Source organism: Pelobates fuscus, chromosome 4 (genome assembly GCF_036172605.1).
Source record: "Pelobates fuscus isolate aPelFus1 chromosome 4, aPelFus1.pri, whole genome shotgun sequence".
NCBI classification, from domain to species: domain Eukaryota; kingdom Metazoa; phylum Chordata; class Amphibia; order Anura; family Pelobatidae; genus Pelobates; species Pelobates fuscus.
In genome coordinates, this window is record NC_086320.1 from 323,002,616 (window position 1) to 323,030,247 (window position 27,632).

A 27,632-nucleotide genomic window follows, 5' to 3' on the forward strand; every position below is an offset into this window, starting at 1 on the left:
ACCAATATCCACAGTCTTAGCCTTGAGTCTTAAAATCCATATTCTAACAAAACTGTTTATGTACATAAACATAAAATAACTGACTTGGAAGCAAACATCTGGGAAATCACTGGGACATAATTGCCAAACACTGAAACTGTGCACTTTGATTATGCCAATGGCAAATGAAATAAAATATATATAAATTTTACACACAAAATATGAAACATAATAGACAATGTACAAGGTTTTTTATTTTCAATATACACGCAGTTACTATCACAAAAATCGCTCCCTTCAAAATAATGTTCAGGTGTGGCTGGTACAAAACCAAAAAGTTGCAAGGGAGAAAAATAAAATAAGCAAGAAAAACAAAATATGAATTAAATGAAGCATCTCAAAAGGTTCCCAGTTACCAGGACTCTAAAGATTGCAAGACAACATTGCAAGGTAATACCACTATCAAAATTGTGTTTCACTTCTATATGCTATGGATATTCCAATGCATAAAACCTACAGCAATACTATTGTTTTGCAAGGAATAGAACAATACATTTAAACAGAAAACTGCAGATTCAAGATGTTCTTAAAAACAGATCATAGGAGGTTTCCACTTAAAAAAAATAAAAAAAAATCAAAAAAAAAATCTGAGTCTTCAATGTCTTAGTAGCGCCCTATAAGGAGAAAAATAAAAACAATTTTACAGTTTATCTGGGCAACAGGTTACTCAAATTTATTTGAACATTTTAAAATGTCAGTGTTCAAGTGACCATTTACATTTAATGGTAATGAGAGGTTTAGCATAAGCGGGATGGAAGTGAACTTTCCTAAACGTTAGACACCTCAGAAGAATCACATGAAATGTAGGGCAGGTGGCTCATTTTGGTGTTTAAGTATTGCCAATATATCTCCTATTCAGCAGAATAGGGTAGACACAGTTTTTACTCACTTGGACTGTATGAGCGTGATCGTGATCTGGATCTGTAGCGGCTGTAGTAAGGTGAAGGTGATCGTCTCCTGTAAGTTAGGGAGGAACATGTGAATTTGTTTTAAAAAAAAAAAAAAAAAGACAAACACTACAGACTGCTAAATCTCAGTTTTTGCATTCCATTAACATGTTGAAATACAAACATGAAGGAAAATTATAAAACTACAAATTTTACTATGCTGGGTGCAAGTTTTCATGGAGTGAATGTCAAATACAACTAGGTACAAGCTACTATATTAATACTAAAACCGTTTTAAGGAGGAAAATTGACACTTTTGCAACTGGCATTAAAAGGACCGAAAGCATAAAATGAGTCATCTTTCTCACGTTTAACCCCTTAAGGACCAGACTTATGGAATAAAAGGGAATCATGACATGTCACGTGTCCTTAAGGGGTTAAAATATAAACTTCCTAGATCTCTCTTGGAAAAGGGGTGACAAATGCGTGCATCTAGTATAAACACAAACTAAAAGGGTTAAATGTAACAGAATTACGTGGTCACTTACCTGTATCTATAATCATATTCGTCATATCCTCTGTCATATCCTCTGTCATAGTAAGAATCCCGACGACGTCCACCTCCACCACTGCTGCTACCGCCGCCACTACTGCCACCACCACCGCCGCTGCCACCTCCACCTCCACCACCACTGTAACAAAACGTTAGCATTAACACCGATGCCACAAGTAGAAATATGCTTTTAAAAAAAATATATATATATATATATTGTACAAGAAAATACTCCCTGAAATGCAAGGACTACTTTGCTTTATGCATCTTTTCCCGAATTTGACATTAGGTGGAGCTTCCATGGAGTTTGTGTGTGTGCGCAACAAAGTTAAAACAGCAAACGTTTCGAGCAGCAGCCCTTTCTCAATGCGAATGAGAAAGGGCTGCTGCTCGAAACGTTTGCTGTTTTAACTTTGTCCTCAAATAAATTGTGGTAGCACCTGGGTGTGTACACCTATACTGGATGTGCAGGACTCGTGTTTGTTTTTTGGTTGTATATACACTGTTGGGACTTCAGTGTGGTGGAGTATCTGCAGCACAGGTCTAACTTGTTCTTTGTTTACATTTAGAATTTTGCTGGCATTTTTTGCCTCTACCTCACCCTATATATAGCAAGACACCTATGGAAGCTACTGCAGAATCCACATAAACCTCAGTGTTGAACAGTCACATATGCAGAAGAGTACAACAATGACATGGGCTCCTGGCAAATGAAGTACATCGAACATTACCCAACATATGCAAATGCAAGTGACAGCTTTTAAAAACACCACACACTAAGCAGAGAAGTCACCATTGGGAGCCTTTGTGAATAATACAGAGCCACTTTAATTTGCTCGTGACAAACACATAATAAACTTGCAGTCCGTCTACCACCTCCTTTAAGCTTTCAGGAGAGCCAGAAACTCATGCAGTGCTCTCCGTTAATGAGCTTAGCTCAGGCAGATGGCTTCTACCTGACTTGATGCAGTAGTAGGGCATAGAGGCACTTGGCAGACACCTGAGAACATGACAACCGTTCAAAACATCCTAAAAATGTTTTGACTATTTACATATGGGGGATTAAAGTTTTAAATATCTGCAGTTACAAGGCTTTTAACATCATTGCAATGTACAATACCACAGATTTCTAAAAACAAAAGAGTAGCTCATATGTTGTGACTTACTGTGTAGGTCTTCCCATATAAATGCCTGGAGTTGGTGTGTGTGCCCGCTTCGTTATTGAATAATCAACCCGTATCCTTCTGCCATCTAGTTCCATACCATTGGCATGTTCCATGGCCTAGAAAAGAAAAAAAAATATTAGAGATGTCTTGACATTTGATGTGAAATCTGAGGAAATTCCTTGCAAAGAAGAAAATGCACTAATGTCTCCCTTCTTTGTGCCCTGCCTCTGTACATTATGTTCAAATATTAGGTTTTTAAATAAATGATGTTACACGGTTTGATGAAATACAGAATTAAAGTCCTGTATGCAGGAGATGGTGCTGGTGAAGTACTGTGTCTAGTGCAGGGATAGGCAACCTTCGGCTCTCCAGATGTTGTGGACTACATCCCCCATAATGCTCTTACACACATAATGCTGGAAAAGCATCATGGGAGGTGTAGTCCAAAACATCTGGAGAGCCTGTTCCCCACCGCTGGTCTAGTGCAACAAAATCCCACGTCACATGGCAGGACCAATTTTTCATTTAGATTTATTCTAAAGTACACTGCACTAAACTAGTATAAGCTAGTCAGACAAGCATGTCTATCCATGATTTGGAGTACCCTTTTGTCCTATAACAACGTCCTTCTTCTACATGCATTGGGGAGCTGCTACCAAATCCCATGATGTGTATTTCAATAACTCTTAAGAGTGGTAGAGGGTACTAGTGAGTGTTCATTTTTGAGTGAAAAATCTGACTAAAATCCACAGAACAGCTTGCAAAGTAAGCCACTAGCTCATGATTTTCAGTGTGTATTAAATTTCTGATAGAAAGTACCAGATATTGTCAATGCTAAATGAAATTATGAAAACCACCTCTGCAATGTACAACAGCAGCAAACTACACAAAACTGCAACGTTTAAACGAGAAATTGTCTTTTTGTGGCAGCAAAACGTGGACGTTACGGAGTTTCACCAACACAATTTAGAGAAAAAATATATATATACACGGCACTTTCACAAAAGCCTTTTTTCCGACCACTTTTTTTTTTAAAGCTTAGGAGCCACACGCATCGTGACCCCAACCCCGCCCCCACAGCAGTGAACGCGCACAATGTAGCCAGGACTCCCAGGCGGCCGCTAACTGGTTAACCCCGCCCCACACAGCGGTTTACTCGTGCAGAGGGTCTGCGCGCGCCCGCGAGAGGATTGGAACGGCACGAGCTCCCATGCACGTGGTCGGGCTGCCATTTCGCGCTTCTCCCCGCCTCGCAGCGTCCATCTCAGCACAAGTCTTTCCCCGCCCCCACCTCTCATCACCAACGACAAAATGGCGGCCTGGGCCTGGTAAAGAGCATGACACACGCGGGCGCAGCTTTACGCAAAGCACGCAGTGACACGAGGCGTGGGCCAGGCTCGCCATGGGAGCAGGAGTCGGGGATACCTGGCCGGGGCCAGTCCGTCTCCCCGCCGCCTGATAGCGGATACGGAATGATGGCCACCAAGCCCGCCTGGACACCGAAACCACGCCACGGACAGCACCATGCGGCAAACACCAATTATTCCCATCCAGGACACCACGTGTCACCCGAGTCCCGTAACACGGGCGGCTTTAATTCTGAATTATCAGATTCCCCGAACCGCACACACGCCATGCTCTCAGTATCACTACCGCCCGTATCTCCCATTCTCAATTATTTCGCTAATCTCTGCGCTCAACCCAAAACTACATCTCCTATAATGCTCGACCAACTAAAGCTGGCTAAGCATAATGGGAAATGTAGTTTAGAAGCATTGTGAGGCCGCTACATATGTTCTACATTATTAGAAATGCCCGAGTCAGGTTTGTGTAGGGACACGATACACCCCACTTTCTAACCCGGTACCGAGCTCACATTCATGGTGTATGAGGCGAGGTGTCAGGATAATATAGACTATTAAACACACGCCGTGTCTGCAATCCCCGTACTTACTACATGCAGACTAAGTCTAGTAAGGCGGACACAAGGTCCAGTATGGATGGCGCTAGATTAGAATCACACAAATATTGTGATTGTGCAGACTCCTGTCCAAAGTCATGATGACAAAAAGCCATTTATTGCTTTAATGTAGACACGTGGAAATCCGTTCCGAAAAGGGATCTCGATCCTGCCACCTAGTGGCACACAACAAGAGCGCCCAGTTAATAGTATGAGTAGCCATCCTTTTTCACGGACTAAATGAGGCACTCTAAATCAAAGTTTCAGAGGGCCTTTATTTAGTGTTTTTATATAGTATTTGTATTAACCTACAAATTACACATTTAGATTGTTTAAATGAATATTCCAACAGTAAATATTCTTACTAGTATCAATTCATGCACTCAAGGGGCAAGTCACTTCAATCTTGCACCATTTTGCAAGAGGCTAAACCCCCTAACCTCACATTGTACAATTTCTATAAATGACCTTCAATCATACATTATTGCAAAAGGCAGTTAAGCGAGTGTCATGACAGGTTCATTTTAAATATTTTCTAAACCATGTAATCCAGGTTATGGCTTTTCAGGAATTTCTTGCATTATAAAGTCACACCAGGTTTGTTGAGTGTTATCTTATAGTAACCCCTCCCCTCTCTCAGCACTACTTGGGAACACACACAAGTAGGAGACAACTTGCCTTACTCACATCTGAACAGCAAGGACTGAATCCTTGTGTTAGACTAGAGTACTAAGGACAACATCAGATATTCTGTAGTCGTGATAGGAGAACCAGATCTCATACCCTCTTGTGCAGAGAACTGACTCACAGGTAAGGGGAACAGTTTTTAGGTATACAAAACTGCTAACACTTTAGTGTCAATCGCACAGCAATTAAAGGTTTCACAAAAAAAAACAAAACTGCCTTGTCCATAGTCATCGCAAGGGGCAACAATGTGCACGGCACATTCGTTCTTCCCAGACACTGGACGTCCTTGTGCAAAGATTGTTCAGTGTTTTACCGAGTTCATCTCTGTCTACCAAACGACCACTGGAAGTGTATCCTGCTTTTCACAGTCACTAGAGGCAGTCTTATCCCTATGATCATCTGCATGATGATGGTCTGGGTTGCATACAGTTGGCTAAATTAAAGCCAACTGTATGAAACTAAAGGCGAAATATTGCACAAACAATTAAAAACCAGCATATATGCGGAGGAAGTCACAAGACGAAACGCGTTGAGCATATCCTGTGACCCTGCAGTTTGGTATTAGCGGTTTTATTTGCATATATGCAGGTTTTTAATTGTTTGTGCAATATTTTGCCTTTAGTTCATTATATATTGAACTTGAAAGTGGTTGACTTTGTGCACCTTTACTTCTATCTTTACTTACACTTTGTTCATTCAGTCCAGTATTATGTTGTGTTAAGCAGCTATACCTAAGGGTCTTTGGCCTATTGTGGCCTTTTATATTTATTAATTTTTGTTTTGTGCTGCGAAGTGTGTATACTTTATCGATAAATTCTTGCTATTTATCTTTGTTTCTATATTCCTTTTTTACCCCCATTTTATATTGCCTTTAGTGATTGTGGCGCCCTGTGCTTTGTTTTTTTGGTGTTTATGACACCAACTGACCATTTCTCCCTCAACTTTTCACAGCACTCCTGAGCTCATCCCCATAAGCTATATTAAATGGCCACAGGAAGGATTTCAGAGAAGTGTTTTAATTTTCTAGTGTAAAATGCATTTAAAAGGTTAAACTACAACTCTGTTGTGCATGTAATGACTTGTGCTTATTACAAAAAGAACCTACAGACTAAAGGTTGGGGCACAAGGGAAGGGCTTAAGATGCAAACTTAATGAAAAAAATTAAACACCCATCAAAAAGTATAACCTGATCTGTGTTTGGAGTACCTCTGTCATTGGTTTTCATTAGATACCCTATTAAATAAGGGTCACGTAGAAGCAGACCTCAGTGGTCTAATAAAACACCCAATCCTAGAACATTAAAGTGACACCATAGTCACCCAGACCACTTTATATCAATGAAGTTGTCTGGGTGCCAGGCCCCCGAAGGTTTTAACCCTTCACATTGTGAACATAGTTTCAAAGAATGTATGTTTACATAGCAGGGTTAATCCAACCTCTAGTGGCTGTCTTCCTGACAGCCACTAAAGGCGCATCTCGACACTGGATGCGAAATTTGCATCCAGTGTGCAGAACGTCCACAGTAAAGCATTGAGAAATGCATTCCTATGGACTGTTTGAATGCGCGCGTGGCACTTGCCGCGCATTCCGCTCCACTCGGGAGCGGACGTCGGCGGGGAGAAGAGGTCACCAGCGCCAAGAAAGCCCGGCACTGGATAAAGGTAAGCTCCTGAAGGGGTTTTAACCCTTTCAGCACCAAGGGAGGAGGACCCCGAAGTTGAGGGCACCCTCAGGGCACTATTGTGTCAGGAAAACTGCTTTGATCCTTTGAGTACAACTCTTAAGCATCTCTAAGTATCACTTATCAGATTCTGTGTAAGCATAAACAAAAACATTGGCACCTATATGCAGATATAATTTATCTGCTGTATGTACTAGGGATCGACAGATATCTGGCAATATTCAGTATTTTCAGCAATAATATCTGTGTCGGCAAATAAAGATACCGATATTACATACCAGGACCGCCAGGCCCATTACAAGTTCGGTGGTCCTGGGGGGACCCGCAGGAAGCTCTTACTTACCTTCCCAGCAGCTCCACTGTGTAAATCTCGTAAGACCCGCAGCCGTCAGACCGTTGCCACGGGTTACCATGGCAATGCTCTGCACAGCAAGTAGGCAGCGAGAGTTAAACAGGGGAGCTGAAGGGAAGGTAAGTAAGCGCTTGCTGGGCCCCCACTGCACAGTCCCTGCCACCGGACCAACGGGGAATAGCATATCCCTCCCTGGCCAGGCAACAGGGAGGGGGGGAACGACTTACCAAAAAAAAAAAAAAACACTACACACATTATATACACTACACAAACACACAAACCTCGCCTGTAAACACACTGCATCCACTACATGTGGCATGTATATTTTGTGCATTTACTTTAGAAATTGTTTATTTTTTCGAAGTGGTAAATGTACAGAATATCGGTAACTTATCGGCTATCGGCCTGACATTTCAAAGATTATCGGATCAGCTATAAAAAAAAAAAACGCTCAATATCGGTCGATCCCTTGTATGTACATTTAACCTACTACTTAGTAAAAGTAGCTTTAATGCACCTTTCTTTCATAATCTGGTGGTTCTTCAAGAACCTACTGGAGAGAGTTCTAGTTAATGGTGTATATATACACACTACCTTAATCTCGTATCACATCTTCCTTAATTACAAGTATTTACCCGCAATTTCATGTTTAATTTGAAACATTTACAGCCTTGCAAACATGGCAACTGCTCAAATAGAATCCTTAACGTTCGCAAGAAAGTTTACATTAGACTGTTTCAGTACTATATGCAACAATGACAGAAAGGACACATTGTCTTTCATAACAATTCAAGAAACAAACATTACCTTCTAAAGGCCAATTTTGTGTTCCACTTGATACTACAATTATAGTTGTCCTCTTTGCACCCGTGGTCCAATCAAATGCTTCTCCTAGTGAAGCACTGTTGGACCACTGAACGCTATACTGCGCATAGGGTTCACTCATCTCGACACTAAAGCCCGCCCTCCTTCCTATCGCTGGTAAAGGGAGGGTTGTACAGCGAGGTGGACAGCGTGCTGGCAAGCTGGGGTTCTACTTTTAGGCACAGAGCTGCCTGCAAGTAAGGGCTCCAAGTCTGTTGCCAGTGCGTAAAGCAGTAGTTCCCAAATCAGTCCTCACATCCCTACCAGTCCAGGATTTAAGGATTTCACAGTTGTGTCTAAAGTATTTTTATTTCTAAAACCTCCCTAAACACAACTGGGTAATCCTCAAGTCCTGGATTGATCGAGGGGGGGGGAGAGGGCATAGAATGCCAATTTTATATCACACATTAGTCAGCATAGCATAGCGTTCCAGGCTGTCCAAGTCACATGGGCAGAGGTTGTAACAATATCTCTGAATAAAATGAGAGATTTCTCTGTATAGGCAGTTTATTGGTGAAACACTGCATATACAGATTGCTACCACCATAACCATGTCTAAAATAAGAGTAACACTTTATACTAGTGAAAATTGTGTACCATGTGATATGCTACATTTGGAAAAAAAATGTGCCTTCCACAAAAAAAAACATTAGAAGTCGAACTTTAAAGACTAATACACAGTCTCAGAGTTCAGCCAACTATACAATGCTTTAGATTACCATAAACAACCACTATCTTGCTCACAAAATTTGACATTTCTAAATGTCAAGTGGACACAAGGTTTATGTACCAAGAGTAACAAAGTTGTAGAATTTTATGGTAAATACTCAACATTTTGAAAATACTGAATGAATGATGGATATGCACACTTAATGACTGCATTACAAAAACTTTGTTAAACATGTTCTGCAAGGTTTTTCTAACTTACAGCATGACTACTCAGCAAGTAAAATAAAAAGAAACCTGTGCATTCTTTGGACCCAAACTACAGATGTTTAATATCTTTGTTTATTCCTATACTGAAATAAAGTTGAGAGGCAATGACAAGTTAATTCATATACTCACACCTCTATCCTGAAACCAATTGGCTCAATCACGGCTTAATGTTGATAATTAGTGCATGGAGTGTGCCTTTAAATTTACACTGTAGGCTAGAGATTGCCCATATCCCACCCCCCCATATATGAAGACAATTTAAAAAGATGGTTCAAAATTAATCTGCTGCAAAAAGGAGCACCAGCAAGACCAGAAGTTAAATAATTATGATACCTTCAACTTCCTATAGCACTGCTAAGCTTAACTATAAGCAGAGCTTACGGCAAAAGCAGTGAATTCTGAATTGTTTAGTTTCGATAAACTTTATGCTGTAGAAAGATTAACAACTCATAGGAACATATGTTGAGACATCATGTATAGCAGAATTGTGATACGTAGTTGGATTAGTGTAAGTGTGCGCTACATAAAAATGAATAACTTCTAGAAAACACAAAGTTACCTCTCTGGAATCCTCTATGCGTTCAAAATAGACAAACGCAAATCCTCTTGATCGTCCAGTCCGCTGATCATAAACTACATTGACACCACTGAGAGGACCATAACGAGAAAACACTTCTCTAATATCTCGCTCTGTTGTGTATAAACTCAAGCCAAAAACACCAACGCATGTGTTTGGATCAGGGTTTGCCTGTGAGAGAAAGAATAGGTGCAAATTGCACATTTAGAGTAACTCCTTCAATACAATAATATAGATCTTTAAAATGGTATGATTTCTAACAGCCTGACAGGTTTATTCTCTGAAATGAGAATTTAAAATATAAAGGTCAAAATAGCAGAAATAGAAACATTCTCCCAGTCAGCAATGCATTCAGTTGGGCTACTCTGGCCTTAAATTTGAAATTCACTTTAGTGAATAGCCCTGTACATGTAACAATGCTCACTAATGGCTATTGGGCAAGAAATCTATGCCTGCCGGCATTGCAAATGCAGTCAGCCTTCAAGATGCTTGAAAGAGGGTACAGAGGGTACTTCACTCGTAATCACAATATGTAGTAGTTAGAAACAATTAGAATCACACTAAGTTTATAACCGTTATTTTGTTTTTGAACAGTTATACACTTAACTAAGCACTTCAGTAACCCACAATGCCTACTAGTATCCGGTGTCAGACTGCCATTGCACATTAAATAACTTCCAGACACTTCATAAACGTCCGCAATTTGACAGTGTTAGTCTTGCTAAAGCAGATTGGAAGTACTAGGATGCCTATATCAAGTTGTTCTAAATAAGTTACCACGTGATACAGTGCCCCTCTAAATAAAGGGTCTCAATATGCATCACAATGCCATTCTCTGATGTGCTAAAGGCCTTTTTATATATGTGGGGTAAAAAGTAAACTAATAGCTGCAATCCTAAAGGTATATTATGCAGGGAACAAAAAATGGTAAAATGTTTTTCATGTGAAATTTTTAAGGTCTTAAACACTATGAATTTATCTTTCACAATTGGGCTGCCATTCCTGTTTGCAAGATGACATTTTTCATCACACACATTTATTGAACGTGCTCCCATGTGTTAAATACTTCCCCATGGCTCTTCATTTTGTAGACACCCACTATAGACTTTAAACATTTACATTAGTAAAGTGACAAATCCACTTATTGGCAAAAATATAGATGTTGACAAACCTCTCTAGGCAGACCTGTTCTCATTCTAGAGTGAGAACCTACCCTGCTGCCGTTGTGCCTTCTACGGTTGGACATAGGAGAATGACTGCGACTTCTCCGTCTGCGATATTCTGGGGTGTAGGATCTGCTCTTTGACCTTCTTCTATGAGAGTGAGATCTGGACCTGGAGCGTGAATAACGCTTATGGGAATGCCTCCTTGACCGGGACCTTTAATAAAAATAAAACAAAAAAATCCACAAACTAAATATTCATATATCATAAGAAGAACAAAAAGGCACCAAAATTAAATTTTCTATATTTTTGCCATATGTGTTAGTGTTGCATTCTGCATTTGCCTGGCCACCTGTGTGTATAATCTGTACTCCATTACTATTTGTTAAACATAGCTTGGGATAGAATAAGTCTTCTGTGAGACTTTATGACAGAACCATATGAGCTCCTGTAGAGTTTTAAGAATGCGGAGAAGAGAAGTCAGTCTACCTGAAGGCTTCTGTCAGGTTCAAAGTCAAGTATTTGTTTCTCTTCTGAAAAGAGGTAGCTCAGCCAGTAAAAGCATAACGGATCTACTTAACACGGCAATAACGCACACAAGAAAAAAAAAAATATTTTAATACACAAGCAGTGCCATATGCTTCAATATGAAATCTATTGTCAGACATTTATTGCATAACAATGTCAGGGTTTTGTTTGTGTAGGATGTATTTTCCACTTTATGTAGTGCAGTACAGTAACTAATCGTACAGTAAAGTTATTGGCAATTTTTGGTCAATTATGTAAATACCAGAAGTGACCATTCCCCTTTTACTCTACACACAAAATAAGAAATTTTAAGTCCTGTAAAAAAAAAAAATAAAAAAAAATTATTTCCCTTCGTACTTGTGGTATTATCTGAGGGTTGTTTATGTTGGTGGGACAAGTAGCCTCCTTGCTATAATTAAAAATGTTAGAGATTTCATCCCCTTGCGCTATAAATAACTTAAAGGGACACTCCAGTTTTTTTTTTTTCCTTCTTGGAATCAACTTGATGTTTTTGCATTATATTGTCGTGGTGTAATCTCTTGTATAACTGATCTGCTTAGTTGCTTAAAGGGACACTCCAGGCACCCAGACCACTTCTGCTCATTGGAGTGGTCTGGGTGCCAACTCCCACTACCCTTAACCCTGCAAGTGTAATTATTGCAGTTTTTTTATAAACTACAATAATTACCTTGCAGGGTTAAGTCCTCCCCTAGTGACTGTCTATTAGACCACCAACTAGAGGGCACTTCCTGCTCTATAGCACAGGTTTTCTGTGCTAGAGCGTCGCTGGACATCCTCACGCCGTGGGAGGGAGAGGGGACCTGCAGTGCCAGGAAAATTGATTGTTTTCCTGGCACTGCAGGTCCCCTCTCTCCCTCCCACCCCCAGTTGCTGAATGGATGAAAACCCTTTCAGTCACTTACCTGAGACCCCTGCCGATGTCCCTCGGCGGTGGTTTCTGCTCTCTTCCGCTCCTCCTCTTCCTTACATCAGCCGGTGGGCGAGACTGATCCGATCCCGCCCGCCGGCTGAGGAGACCTAATGCGCATGCGCAGCAATGCCGCGCATTAGAGCTCTCCATAGGAAAGCATTGAAGATGTTTTCAATGCTTTCTATGGGGAATTGAGCGACGCTGGAGGTACTCACACAGCGTGAGGACGTCCAGCGACGCTCTAGCACAGAAAACCTGTGGCTATAGAGCAGGAAATTCCCTCTAGTGGCTGTCTAATAGACAGCCACTAGGGGAGGACTTAACCCTGCAAGGTAATTGCAGTTTTAAAAAAACCTGCAATAATTACACTTGCAGGGTTAAGGGTAGTGCGAGTTGGCACCCAGACCACTCCAATGTGCAGAAGTGGTCTGGGTGCCTACAGTATCCCTTTAAGCAACTAAGCAGATCAGTTATACAAGAGATTACACAACTACAATATAATGCAAAAACATCAAGTCTATTCAAAGCGGTTGATTCCAAGAAGGGAGAAGAAAAAAATAAAAATCAAACTTACAGCAAGTAAAATTTCGTTTTTTCCCCTGCATACAGCAGCAGTACCTGAGAGAGATGTGAAGAAACTCCCTAAATAGTTGAATTTAACACTTTACACCCGAAAGCATCCGTTGGGGCCCAGATATTAGAAGGAGGACCAGGTGGCAGCCTTGCAGGCATCCTCTAAAGGGGACACAGCTCTTGCCACCCATGAAGTGGCTATAGCTCTAGCAGAAGGAACCTTAACTTTGAATGGGAGAATCAAACCTTAAATAGTTTAGAAGCCAATTTTCTGACGCACACAGAATGGTGCACTTTGACTGCCTTAGGCCAACTCGCAAAGTCTCTGTGCATGAGGACATCCAGTCTTCAAATCCCCCATAGGAAAGCAATGACTCAATGCCTTTCCATGGTGCTCACTGTGCATTATGTTCCACCTCAGTTTTAATAACACTATAGTGCTCCTTTAAGATTTATCTGATACCATGCAACGACTTTACCCCCCAAAATACGTAAAATTCTAAAGATGGGTTTTCCTTGTAGCTGGTAACAATGTCCACTATGTTTCAGCATTGCAGTTTCCATGCCCTTAGGTTGAAAGTGTTCTGACATACTATAATCACATCTTTGTTGTCCATTTGTTCTGACACTGGAAGTTCCCAAAATTCTGCTATTGCAATTTGGAGTATGAAAGAATACCAGCTGCGATTTGACCAAAATTAAATAATTGCAAGTACAGAGGATCAGTCTGTATTTTTTTTTATTTTTTTTTTGGAAGGACCTTTGGAATCATAGCCAGATGGAAAAAATAAAATATGCCATCTGAAATCACCACCACACTGAGAATGCATTGAGAATGTGAGGACTGAGAGAAGAGTTTGTTTCCAGAAGTCCCTGCTGAGATAGTCTCAACTGATTTTCTATAGTCTGTAAGTGGATGCCTGAGAGCAGACCATGTGATTATGGTTTTGCATAATTTTGCTAGATATTGGCTTCTTGTTCCTCCTTGCTTGTTTAAAATCACGCTCATGAGGTTGTCTGGTTGATTTTTTATCTATTCCTTGAAACATGAAGATGTCCTTTGAAGAACAACTTCCTTGATCCATCAAGGGATTTATGTGAGCACCCACATCCTGACCCAGACGTGTCTGTAGTAATTGATACCCCGCCTGTGAGCAAGAGACAGGCCTTAATGAACAAATATTGAATTTTCTCCACCGGCTTTGGTTTCCCTCCCAAGCTTTTTCCGAAATACAGAGCTCCATGTCCAGATTGTCTAGATTCCAGTTCAACAATATTTCTCCGTGCAGACACCAGATGTAAGCCTTCGTTGCATTTTAGTGCTGGAATGGCAGAAGTGAGTAACCCCAACAGGCCCATTGCCTGCCTGATGGAACAAAGGGTTTCTTTGAATACTTGGAAATGGCCTTGCTGATTCTCAGTCTCTTCTTAATCCTTCAAAAAAGATTTCCCTTCTTGGTTTATAAATTCACTCAAAAAGATTACACATCCTCCTTCCAACTCAGAATAGATTGTTCCCAGTTTTTGAGCCAACGGGGTTTTATCCAAACCTTAACTAGCTTCAGGGTTATGTGGAGGTATGGTGGACATTGGTGGGATGGAATTTTCCTCTTTAAATAGCCTGGAGAGTTTTGCACTAGTAGCAGGTGTTTCATTTGCTTATGCTCATGCAGGGCCTGTAACATGATTAATGACTTTGCGAGTTGGCCTAAGGCAGTCAAAGTGCACCATTCTGTGTGCGTCAGAAAAAAAATAGGAGTGCACAGATCATTCTGTAATTGTGCCACAAGCCACAATAGACACCCACCTAGGATGCTACTTTTCCCATTAACTTGGACATCCCTCAAGTACTGACACTGTACGAAGCTTGGGGGTCAGTAATTGCATAGCATGGGTGTACTGCAAAACATTTACATACCTGGATTTTGATCTGGATCGGGAACGGGAGTCTGAATGCTTTGAAGCCCTTGACGCACTGCGTGATCCAGACCTGCTCTCAGATTTTGCACGGGCAGCACTTCCATCTGGTGACTTACTACGGGAGCGGGATCCCTAATACAATAGAATGTATTAAAATTGGAACGTTTCTAGTAAATGCCTCCCATTTTACAAAAAATATCACAAATTAGATTAAAAAACCTGAAAAATAAGTGGTTAGGTTATAAGGTTTTGACCCTCCATAATCCTGTATTTAACCCATTATGCCAATTTTGCTAGCAGTACCCTATTCCAACCAGATGACCATTTCAGTTAGCTAACATATCATGCAAAGTCATTAACTTGTTCATACAGACACTGGAACATAAACCATACATTTACTTAACCTAGGACCCATTCATTCTTCCAGATTCTTTTAATTCTACGTCTCTCTTGATTAATACTTTTCTTCATTCTTCATTTTTTTTTTCCATTTTTCAACTTCGTGTATTCTTCCCCAATTCAAACAATTCATTAAAGCCTTAAAAATATTCAAGTGCTTCTATCTGACCAATCTTCTGTTCAAAAATTTCCCCCATTCAATTGAATTTTTCTGATCTTTATAACTTTTCATTAGCCTTCGTTTATCTTGCTTTATCTTCCATATTCTTGGAAAGAACTCTTCAATTTCTTCCCGAACATTAACCTTAATGGAAAAAGAACATTTAGTATATATAATCAAATAGGGACTAGAATACTCTGCTGGGGAACTGAAATTTAGCCTAAAAGTATAATGCCAGCAGGTATAAAAAAAAATAAAAAGAAAGTCAACGCTCATTTCCTCAAAGGATTTGGCACTGCCTTACCTAAAGTTTATTAAGCATCCCTTGAGGGTATCTACAACAGTCAAGAAACTCCAACACAAAGCCTACACTATTTTGTCTAGCACTACCTTTCCACAGTGCTTTTTTTTTTAGAACAATTTTATAAAAAAAAAAAAAAAAAAGGAAAACCCTGGAATAAAGTTAATACAGCATATTAACATAGCTAGCTAACCAACCAATATAGCCTCTGTTCCTCATTTTGCCTCACAAGGTAATACACAGTTACCACTAACCAAGTACTCAAGTGAAACTTTGTAAAATTACCTACTCAGTCAACAAAAGCACCTGCCATCTATATCTTGAAAACTTACGCTTGCACAGATCACCCATAGAAATTACATTAGGATCTGCAAAATATTTTAACCAAGAACTTGCAAGCTACTTAAAATCTTCTACACCGATACAAACTAAATATATTAATTCCACCTTCCTCTAAAGAGGCATAAAACTGCACTAGATATATGTATCTCAAATCCGTTACTAGGGTAACCATTAACCCCTTAAGGACTGAGCCAAAGGTACATGTTGTGATCAAAACAAAACGTAAACAAAAACTGGAATTTGCACTATATATCTGTTCAGGCGTAATTCACCTCTTTCATATCAATGTTTAGATCTACGTGACATTCTAACTGTGAATGTCATACTGTTTGATTTTGCTGCAATAAAATACACATATTTGTATTCAGCAATGTCTTGCGTGTAAAACAGTACCCCCCTATGTACAGGTTTTATGGTGTTTTCGGAAGTTACAGGGTCAAATATAGCATGTTACATTTTTCTGTGTTTGTGACTAAGTGGCTACTAAAAAAGACTTGACATACCCCATTTGCAATACCTTGGGTTGTCTACTTTTGCAAATGGTATGCCATTATGGGGGTAGTTCTCATTCCTGGGATACCGTACAGTCTCAAAGGCAACATAACCAATCTGGTGAATTTCAATGTGAAAAAACTGAAACCCAAGCCTCATATTTGACTTTCTACCTTTGGAAAACACCATAAAACCTGTACATGAGGGGTACTGTTCTCTTTGGGAGACTTCGCTGAACACAAATATTACTGTTTTAAAACCGTAAAATGTATCAATTATATTGTCCGTGTAAGTACCATTTGGCTGTGATAAATGCAAAAAAAAAAATTCACTTTCTCTGACAATATCTTCGTTGTAATACATGTTACCGTTTTAAAAAACACTAATATTTGTGTTCAGTGAAGTCTTCAGAGTAAAACAGTACCCCCCATGTACAAGTTTTATGGTGTCTTGGAAAGTTACAGGGTTAAATATAGTGCTAGCAAATTAAATTCCCTGGACTTTTGGCTTGGGTTGTCAGGCAGGTCCTGCTAATTGTAATTAATAAAATAACCTAATTAAGTAAAATTATGGGGGGGGTGGGGGGGGAGAGAAGGTCCCCCCCCCCCATTATTACCATTATGGCCTCGGCAGTCAGACTCCGCCCCCTGTTACATATTTTTACATATTGAAATCCATCCAATCACAGTGCTCTGTGTCATTTTACAAGCGTGGGAAAATTCCAAAGAACTTTCCCACGCTTGTAAAATGACACAGAGCACTGTGATTGGATGGCTTGAAATCCATCCAATCACAGTGCTCTGTGTCATTTTACACAGCGTGGGAAAATTCCAAAGAACTTCCCCACGCTTGTAAAATGACAAAGTGCACTCTGATTGGCTTAAACCCACCAATCAGAGTGTTCTTAGCCTAATTGCAGGGCGGGGCAAGGCTTTATAAGCCTTGCCCCACCCTGCGGAGCTCAGTCTGCGCGGAGCCCTCCATGGGTGAAGATTGATTATTTTTTTTGTGCTCGGGTTTTTTCTTTTTCGTCGTTTTTTTTGCGCTCGGGTTTTTTATTTTATTTTTAGTTCGACTGGTATGATGGTTTTTTATTTGGCCTTTTTTGGGGCTGAAAAATGAAGATTTTAGAAAAAAGAAGACGTCGAATGGTAAGTTTAATTTTACTTTACAGGTTAGCAATGTTATTCCCCCCTCACTATTTTTTAGGGTGAGAGGGGTAGTTAGGGGCATTTTTATTTGGGTGGGGGGTGGGTGACTAGGGGACTTTACTTAGTGCCCCCACCCGCCGCCCAGGGGTGGGGGCGGGGGGAGGACAGTAGGTCCCCCCCCCCTTATTACCATTATGGCCCCCACCCGCCGCCCAGGGGTGGGGGCCGGGGAGGACAGTAGGTCCCCTCCCCCCTTATTACTATTATGGCCCCCACACGCCGCCCAGGGGTGGGGAGGACAGTAGGTCCCCCCCCCCCTCATTCCCATTATGGCCCCCACCCGCTGCCCAGGGGTGAGGGCCGGCGGGGGAGGACAGTAGGTCCCCCCCCTCATTCCCATTATGGCCCCCACCCGCTGCCCAGGGGTGGGGGCCGGCAGGGGAGGACAGTAGGTCCCCCCCCCCCTTATTACCCTTTTTTTTTTTACAGTTAGCAGCCTGGACATGCCCCTACTCGCGGTATAGCGAGTAGGGGCATTGGGGAGATTTGAATCTCCCTTATGCTATTATGGGGGGCTAATGAAGTGGTGGGGAGCACAGCTCCCTGCCGCTTCTGTCTTTACATATTACAAGGAGGGAGCTGCACGCCGGTAGCTCCCTCCTTGTAATAAACTGAACGAACAAATGAACACTGATACTCAGTGTTCGTTTGTTCGTCTGATTTTTCTATTCATTCATTCGTCTGTCTGATGAATGAATGAATGAATAGATGAAATTCCTGTTCGCATGTCCAGGTGTTTCACTGGGCATGTGCAGGAATCTCACAGTCTGTGTAGTGTGGGTAGATGACGTGTCCCACAGGGACTTCACCTACCCACACAAAGATGGCGGCGCCCTGAATATAGATCGGGGCAGAAAATAAAGATTAATAAATAGGTAATGTGGGGGGCTTAGGGGCATTTGGGGGTGACTAGGGGGTCGATTGGATGTAGTGGAGGCGGGAGGGGAGTTAAAAAAAAAAAACGGGATTCGGCATGACAGTGCCGCTTTAAGTGCCATCATTTCCACACATGCACTGTTCACAGAATCGAATATGGGAGAAGGCTTCCGAATGCAAAGTAATGATTTTCCTTTAGTGTTGCTTTAATGGTAAACATTAACTGAACTCTTGAAGTAGCCTAAACATGTGGATGGCCAGGTATGAAGGATTACAAAGGAAGTAGGAAGAACTGTGCAAAGACACAAACTTGAAAATTAAACAACAGGGTACGTTATAAAAATTGCAGAATAGCACAAGGCTGCATGATCGGCTTGTTTTTGCATTTTAAAAACAAGCCAAAGGCAAGCAGAACTTTGATTGCAACACACTTCTAAAGGCAGTGTGTACAAAAAAAATTAAATAACATTGCAAAGCTCATACCAGGAGGCAATTTGCATAGTAAATAGAGTGACATGGCATCTCCATTTTTTTTCAACAAATAGATCAAAGTGTTTGTTAATCCAATTGTTCAGGTGTTTGTAAATAAGATATTTGTGACAGAAGCACTATATAAGAACCAATACATTTTCAAACAGTAGAACCCCAGCACCCAAAATATTATCAAGAGCAAAAAGCTGATCGCAACCATATCTAAATGCAAACTAGGACAGGACTTGACACATTTCCTTAGAATCTAGAAGCCAGGTTTTATCAATGTCAAAAATACAATTCTTAAAGGGTCACTATAGACACCCAGACCGCTTCAGCTCATTAAAGTAGTTTGGGTGCAGTGTCTATTAAACCAGTGTTAATTTTGGCAGTAAATTTCAATTTAGTCTACCAAGTCTCCAGAGCATTTTAGTCGACAAGACAAATCTACTACAAGCAAGAGACTGCACTGTCAGTGTGACTAGTTCATCTGCCCTTGAATAAAGTGAAACCAGGATATAAGGGTAGTACTATTAAAGTTTTTACACTAGAAAAGTAAACCATCCCAAAGGCTCAGTAAAATTGTTAAAAGCAAGAAATGCTACACGCCGATCCTTTTTGCAAAATAGCGTGTCAAAGAACTAACAGCCAAACAAGACTAAATGCAGTTACCTGCACAAGTCAGAACTAGATACACTTCTGTAAATAATTCAAATGAACATTCAACGCACGAGCCATTACCACTAAATTTTATTGCATCGTTTTAGGAAGCTGATCTTTAATCTCCAGCACCTTTACTCCATCCTTACTGAATTATTTTTGAGGGAAATCTAAATTCCCTGTTGAGCTTTTTAGGTCTCCTTTCTACATCATCACAGCAGGACATGCCTCTTCACACTGTACTTTATTAACAAGACAATTACTGGAAATTAGAAGAACACAAATCTGAATTCTTAAAGGACCACTCTAGTGCCAGGAAAGCATACTCGTTTTCCTGGCACTAGAGTGCCCTGAGGGTGCCCCCACACTCAGGGACCCCTTCCCGCCCGGCTCTGGAAAGGGGTAAAAACTTACCTTTTTCCAGCGCTGGGCGGGGATCTCTCCTCCTCCTCTCCGCCTCCGTTCCTCCCCGTCGGCTGAATGCGCACGCGCGGCAAGAGCTGCGCGCGCATTCAGCCGGTCACATAGGAAAGCATTCATAATGCTTTCCTATGGACGCTTGCGTGCTCTCACTGTGATTTTCACAGTGAGAATCACGCAAGCGCCTCTAGCGGCTGTCAGTGAGACAGCCACTAGAGGAAATAGGGGAAGGCTTAACTAATTGATAAACATAGCAGTTTCTCTGAAACTGCTATGTTTATAAAACAATTAGTTAACCCTAGCTGGACCTGGCACCCAGACCACTTCATTAAGCTGAAGTGGTCTGGGTGCCTAGAGTGGTCCTTTAACACTTAAGTGTCCCTGTCTTTCGTTGCAGAACACCCCTAACCCATAAATTGTTATAAAATAGAGCTCCTCATAACAAAGCATTGAGGATCAGATGTGAATTTGTGGTGAGCACCATACACACCCAACCCTCTCCATAGGAAAGCATTGAATCAATTCTGTCCAATGGGAGCTTCCGCATCCAGAGACCAAGTTTTCATCTGCACTGTGTAAACACCTCAAAACCCACATTAAATGTTTTACATTGCAGAGTTTAAAGGAGAGGACCAGTGTACCCTGGCCACTTTATGGAGATTAAGTGCCCTGGGTGACTTTAGCCATCCTTTGAATGACCTCCAGACAAAAGCATTTTAGCTTGATTAAGTGCTATAGGTGTGAAGATATCTTTATTTTACAAAACGTGAAGATTTCACTAGAAATTGGCCTTTTATTAATTAACCTTGTAACATCCCATTGACTGTCAGACAACCACTCTTGTTACTTCTGGTAGTTTAGCTCAGTGGAGTAAAAACTCAAGAGGCATGCTATTACCCAAAGCACCTGCCTTGCAAAAATGGCTCACTGAACTGCATTGGATTTTTGGGGGGATTCGAGCAGTGCAGTGTCCCTTTAAAAGTCTGCATCCATATAGGACCATTTTGCTGGCTCAGCCAGTACTCAATGTGTGCTGGTGGGAGGGGGACACTGGAAGGGTTGGACAATTTTTTTTGTTTTTTTAAAGGCACTATGGTGAGTAAAGGGAGGTTGTGAGGGCAGAAAATGCCCTTGCAGGCTCTACAAAAAAGCTCAATATGTCAGTTGCCAGCGTGCAATATTTATTTGCATACTGAATAATTTAGCGACTTGAAGGTGAACTTATTGATAGCAGGTTCACTAAATACCTCCCCATTAATTACAGTCTAATAGTGGAATGTTACTATTCTTACAATCTTGCCCAATTATTACACATATACTAATTACAAGGATAGGAATATAAAACAAGCAGTAGCACACAAGTCCCAAGATTTGGATGCCTTCTATAGATTACATTTATCATGGCACTTTAGTATAACATGAATCTTCTAACCTTTTAATATCTATATTATTTAAGCCAGGAGTTTTGGAAGCAGCACATATAAAAGAAGCGTAGACAAACTGCCAGACAGGAATTGCAAAGCCAACATTAAAAGGCCAAGTAAACATGTTCAAGCAAACAAACAGGTTTTATAACCCAAAGAAGGAGTAAGTGGCGCTTAAAGATACACAGTTAACTAGTGCAACAAACACCCAAGTGTATTGTCACCAGATACACTTAAACAAGGTGATATGCGCACACAAAACAGGGACTCTTCTTGTATGCCAATTACCTCAATTTAAGAAGTAAACTAATTTGCAAATCATATGACCCATGATGGTTATACCACTTCCAATTTTAAAGTAATCACATATTTCTATACAACATAGTGACACTTCTTTAAAGGGACACTAGGTCACCTGAACAACTTTAGCTTAATGAAGCAGTTTTGGTGTATAGAACATGCCCCTGCAGCCTCACTGCTCAATCCTCTGCCATTTAGAAGTTAAATCCCTTTGTTTATGAACCCTAGTCACACCTCCCTGCATGTGACTTGCACAGCCTTCCATAAACACTTCCTGTAAAGAGAGCCCTATTTAGGCTCTCTTTATTGCAAGTTCTATTTAATTAAGATTTTCTTATCCCCTGCCATGTTAATAGCTTCCTAGACCCTGCAAGAGCCTCCTGTATGTGATTAAAGTTCAATTTAGAGATTGAGATACAATTATTTAAGGTAAATTACATCTGTTTGAAAGTGAAACCAGTTTTTTTTTCCATGCAGGCTCCGTCAATCATAGCCAGGAGAGGTGTGGCTAGGGCTGCATAAACAGAAACAAAGTGATTTAACTCCTAAATGACAGTGAATTGAGCAGTGACATTGCAGAGGAATGATCTATACACTAAAACTGCTTTATTTAGCTAAAGTAGTTTAGGTGACTATAGTGTTCCTTTAATAAATACTGGAGTTACTAAAAAGTTAATTAGCCTGTATGAACAAGAAGATGTGTGTGGGGAGGGGGGTCTGCGACTAAAAGTGAGCTCAACTGTTAGACTGGCAGAGATTCTAACAGTTCCTTACTGAACTAGATTTTAGCAGATTATCAGGCATCTGACATTTCCAGCCACAGTGAAATGGAGTGAAAAACCAACTCAATTGCAACATCGACCAAATACCGAGATTTGAGAAGATATAGCAATTCTATTTAGCGAGTAAACTAGAAAAAAAAAACACAGTTCAGTTACACCAGGATAGAGCCAGGCAATAAAGATATGAACTTTCCAAACATGTGCAACCTGCAGTGTCTGCACATTTGCCCACGGGGAACACCTGGTTTGAATTAAGAAAAGATGGTATTGCTTACAAGAAATAATGCCACATTAAACGTGAAGGATATGCTTCGAGAACTGGAGATGGACTTTATCACATCACGGTCAGATGTGCATGGATATGCCATTACTGCATAAACTGATAACCAAGCATTATGCACTAAACCAGGAATTGTGGCAGCTGGCAAAGTACCTGGATGTTATAAGTCACAAACATTAAAGGGTTATTTCAACCACCACCAATTCAGTGATTTGAAGTGGTCATGGTGGTAGGAGTGTGTACGAAGCGAAGCACGTTCAGAGAGATGTGCGCTTGGGTGCCAAGTACTAGCTACACCTAAGCGCACATGACTTTGTTGGCAACCCTAAACTCTGTTCCAGACTGCCAAAAGTAAATTCTGTTTTAAAAAAAAAAAAATTACGCCTGCCAGCACCCTGACAGACCATCTTCACCCTTGCTAGCATCACGATTGCCATGGGAAGCATATTCTCTCAATTCTGTGCGTTCTCGCCATTACATAAATTGTAGATATATATACACACACACACTTTTTTTTTTAACTAAACACATCCGCTGGCATAGAGCGCATGTATACACTGAGCAGGCAAACGCTCTAATCACAGGCTTCTCTATTAGAAGCCTTTGTTTGGACATTGTGAGACCTGTATATCAAAGGAGCAATATTGGTAGTGGATTCAGCTAAAAAAAAGCTTTTAATGGGGCAGGATGGACAAATAGCAATGTACAAATTGTCAAATACCTTTAAGAACAAAACAAAAAAAAAAAGCCCACCTGTACAGGTTTTCAAGGTCCTCTACCTTAGTCTAAACTGTAGCTTTTTATCCCCTGGTCCACCCAATTCCTGATATAATAAGTAACCCCCATCCTTGCTGTACTTGTGAACCGGTTTGTCCATCACCCACATAAAATGCACCATAACCCAACCTAACATATAATAAAGCCATAGGTCATTACTGCGTATCAAGCTCTGTGTGAGGCAGCACAGCCAAGACGGTTCGCCCCAGCCGGCAGCACCCCCTCTTCCTCGGCTGTCTGGCGCTCGGGAGCCATCTTGGGCCAGACACAGACACACACAAAGCCGCCACCTTGCTGCACACCGATCGGCCCCCGCCGCCATGGCGCGTCACAGGATGCCGGCAGTTTTAATCCAAGTCCGGAGTACCGACCTGGGCGGGCAACCTGCGCCAGCTCCGGGGGTCTCCGTACCGAAATCACCCACCAGTTATTTCGGAAACACACACACACACACACACACACACACACACACACAGAGAGAGAAATCGGTAGCCGCAACGCCTGACAGGCGGCTTTAGGAGGAGAAGATACTCACTCTGCCATTGTAGTTATTCCCTTCGGTGTCGCTCATAGCTGCGGTGTATTTTAATATAAAAACTCGGCTCGCTGGATGAAGAGAGCGGTTGCTTCACCGGCGGCGGGTCTGTGGTAACGTTGCTCTCCCACCCCCTCCAACTTCTGGGGTTATTTTTCCTCTCGCAGACCTCACTGCGTCTTTCAGCATCCACCAGCCGCGCTCACAAAATGGCGGCAGCGCCTCTCTCTGGCGGTTGATAAAGGGGCGAGCCGGGGGAGGGGGAGGAGCGAGGACGGTAATGGCGGCGGCAACACAATAGCTGTGTGTCTCTGGGAGACCAGGATTGTTTTGGAGGGAGCTGGGAGGGGGGGAAACCTTTTATGTAGATGTTTGTTAGCAAAAAAATCTTTGTAGGAAGTGTAACATGGACTGTATGCAGTTAAAAACCACAGCTTAAAGCAAAAAGTTATTTATTAAACTTTTTATTTTATTTTTTAAATTCTGAGGGAATTTTTCAGGGATTGATAAATTAGCGTGTCGCCACTGCTAATATTAATTTTTATACTAAATTATTTTTTTTGTTTGCTCCCCCTCCCCCCAGATTGGCAGTATTCTGTGGAGAGTATTAGCCCGAAGACAGTTTGTGTGGAAGCTGAGCCATTACTGGCCTTTAAAGCTGGATTAAACATCATGGGAGATGTAATTCAACAAGTGGGGCAACTGCCTGGAGCATGCCTCCCTGCATTGGAAGCTGTAGGAGGCCTACATTTCAATATCATGTGGGAATTAATTACAGCAGCCATACACAGGGACCCTTTAATAGTTCAGTGTTTTTGGCTATTGTACATTGAACCCATTTATGACGTTATAAGTTATGGAAGGCGCACTTCAGTTGAACAGGAAAAAAAACTGTTTCCAAAGTGTGAGATTCAGAAGATGCAAAGGAATGATGGTAAAAGTAGCATAGGTAGGCCTCATAACCAGTACGGTGAATGCTAACGCCATATTGGGCACCTCAGAGCACTTACTATTATTTGTTATAGGTGTGCGCAAATAGGTGTCACGACTAGTAATGTGGTCCAGCACGCAGAATCTATGTAAACATATACATAAGTCAGAAAAGGAAAAATAACAGGACAGAGCGTAAACCGGACCTTAGAATGGCCGGACTAATACGCTAGAGACAGAGAATAGTCAAAGGGAAAGCCGAGGTCAAGGAAGCCAGAAAATACTCAATACCGATAAGACAAGCCAAGTCAGGGAAACCAGAGATCAGAATAACCAGGGAAACGCCAAGGATCAGGATACCAGGAAATCAGAAACACGAAACTAGCACTTTCAGGAAACCAGGAAACTGAAACCACGACATGGCAAAGTACTAGGGTGAATTAGGGGTTTAAATACCCCTCTCTAAGCTATGATTGGTCAGAGGGCGACCTCTGACCCCAGAACGTGCGTGTGCGTTGACGTCGTGACGTCACGCACACGTTAGTATAATTCTCGGGGGCGGGGCTATCCATAGACGCGACCACGTGGTCGGCGCCATATTGGATTCGGGCGTGATGCCCGGAAGAACTACACGCGCGGTTCCCGGCTCGCCGACGAGCAGGTAAGCTCGTGTAGTCGGAGCGGTCGTGCCGGTCGGGCACGACCGTGAGGCTCGGCGGGCCGGTGAACGCAACAATAGGCAGGTGCTTTAGTCATACACAAGTTACAAAAGCGAGATTTATTGGCACGTTCAGGCATGCTTGGAGCCACACGTGAAAATACAGTTCAACAGTAAATAGGAGGGTTACAGGTTTTTCACTGTCTGCTGGTTACACAACCGGTTAAGTGAATAACATTGCTTATGTTGTTACAGTGACACCTGTCAATAGGTGGGATATTAGGCAGTCAGTTTTTACATTTCATATGTTGGATGCAGGAAAAATGGGCAAGCGAAAAGATCTGAGTGACTTTGACAAGGGCCAAATAGTGATGGCTAGATGACTGGGTAAGAACATCTCCAAAACAATAAGTCTTGTCAGGTGTTCCTGGTATGCAGTGTTTATTACCTACCAAAAGGGGTGCAAGGAAGCATAACCGGTGTCTGGGTAAGGCTAGTCTGTCTGGTCCGAGATAGAAAGGTGTCAGAACATACAATTCGTGACCATTTGCTGCATATGGGCCTGCGTAGCATCGAACTTATCAGAATACCTATGATGACCCGTCAAAGCTAGGACATGGAACAATGGAAGATTGTTGCCTGGTCTACTGAATCACAATTTCTCTAGGCGGGGTGGTTGTACTCATTTACCTGGGGAAGAAGGTCCTGGCATTCATGTTGATGTTACTTTGATCATATGACCCTACCCACAGTTTTTTGCAAACTACGGACATCCCTTCATGGCATTGGTGTTCCCTTATGGCAGTGGTAACCCACTCTGCAAAAATTGTGATAGAATGGTGTGAGGAACATGACAAAGACTCGGCACCCAGACCATTTCATCTTATTGAATGCCACTTAGCCCTGCAGTACGAGAAATGTCAATGTTTATATTGCAGTGTTAAGAGCGCATCTGTAACTTAAAAGCGAGAGACCGAAGTTTAAAATATCCCTGACTTAGATAAATAAGCATTTTAAACGTGTACAAGATAACAACTGTTAGTCTATAAGCCGGTTTATAAGTAATATTCTGTTATATGCTTCTTTTGACATTAACGTGACTCAACCCTGTTACCATTTCTATAAAAAAAAAAAAGTGCAGTAAATCTTGTTGTTTTTTGTATGTCTACAACTTGTTATGCCATTCACCAATTGTGTCTTGTGTAATCCACTCTGCACGTCGAAAAATAAAGAATTTAAAAAGAGCGCATCTGGTGGCTATCTACTGGACAGCCACTAGAGGCACTTTCTGCTCTTACAAAGCTGGACGTCCTCACGCTTTGCATGAGGATGTCCAACGTCTTCAACTTCCCCAAAGGGAAAGCGTCAATACTTTCTTTAGTGTTAACAAATGGAGATTTAGTATCAGACATTGCTGTAGGTTAAAGTTTAGGATTTAGTGATCACCAGTCAGTGTGGTTTAATATAAGAAGAGTCACTCAAACAAAAAAAGTTTTAGATTTAAGAATAACAGACTTTTCTAAAATTAGAATATGCGCTTAAATTTGGAGCTTTAAGCAGTGTAATAGATAATTTCCTGATTTGCTATCCTTATGTATATAATGAATCATATTCAAGAATTCCTTGAGAAGAATGTGGTTTTCAGCAAAAATCAGCATGGTTTTCGGAAGCAGAGGTCATGTCAAACTAACTTGATTGCATTCTACAAAGAAGTGAGTAGAACTATAGATCAGGATGTTGCAGTGGATGTGATCTATTTGGATTTTGCCAAGGCGTTTGATACAGTTCCACACAATA

General features: G+C 41.4%; 1 protein-coding gene across 2 annotated transcripts; it reads right to left on the reverse strand.

The window, feature by feature from the left end:
* Positions 1-213: 213 nt before the first annotated feature.
* TRA2A (transformer 2 alpha homolog) lies at positions 214-24,480 on the reverse strand. Of its 2 annotated transcripts, none has more exons than XM_063452372.1 (8): positions 24,248-24,480; positions 14,816-14,949; positions 10,874-11,081; positions 9,685-9,873; positions 2,646-2,761; positions 1,475-1,618; positions 929-996; positions 214-653 (listed from the first exon to the last, which is right to left on the reverse strand). In XM_063452372.1, the coding sequence occupies exons 1-8, from the start codon at positions 24,281-24,283 to the stop codon at positions 643-645; spliced, it is 906 nt and encodes a 301-aa protein (XP_063308442.1). In that variant the 5' UTR covers positions 24,284-24,480; the 3' UTR covers positions 214-642. The 2 variants fall into 2 exon arrangements, with proteins under 2 accessions (XP_063308442.1, XP_063308443.1); XM_063452373.1 differs by having other exon boundaries at positions 10,916-11,081; positions 24,248-24,479.
* Between the last annotated feature and the right edge of the window lie 3,152 nt (positions 24,481-27,632).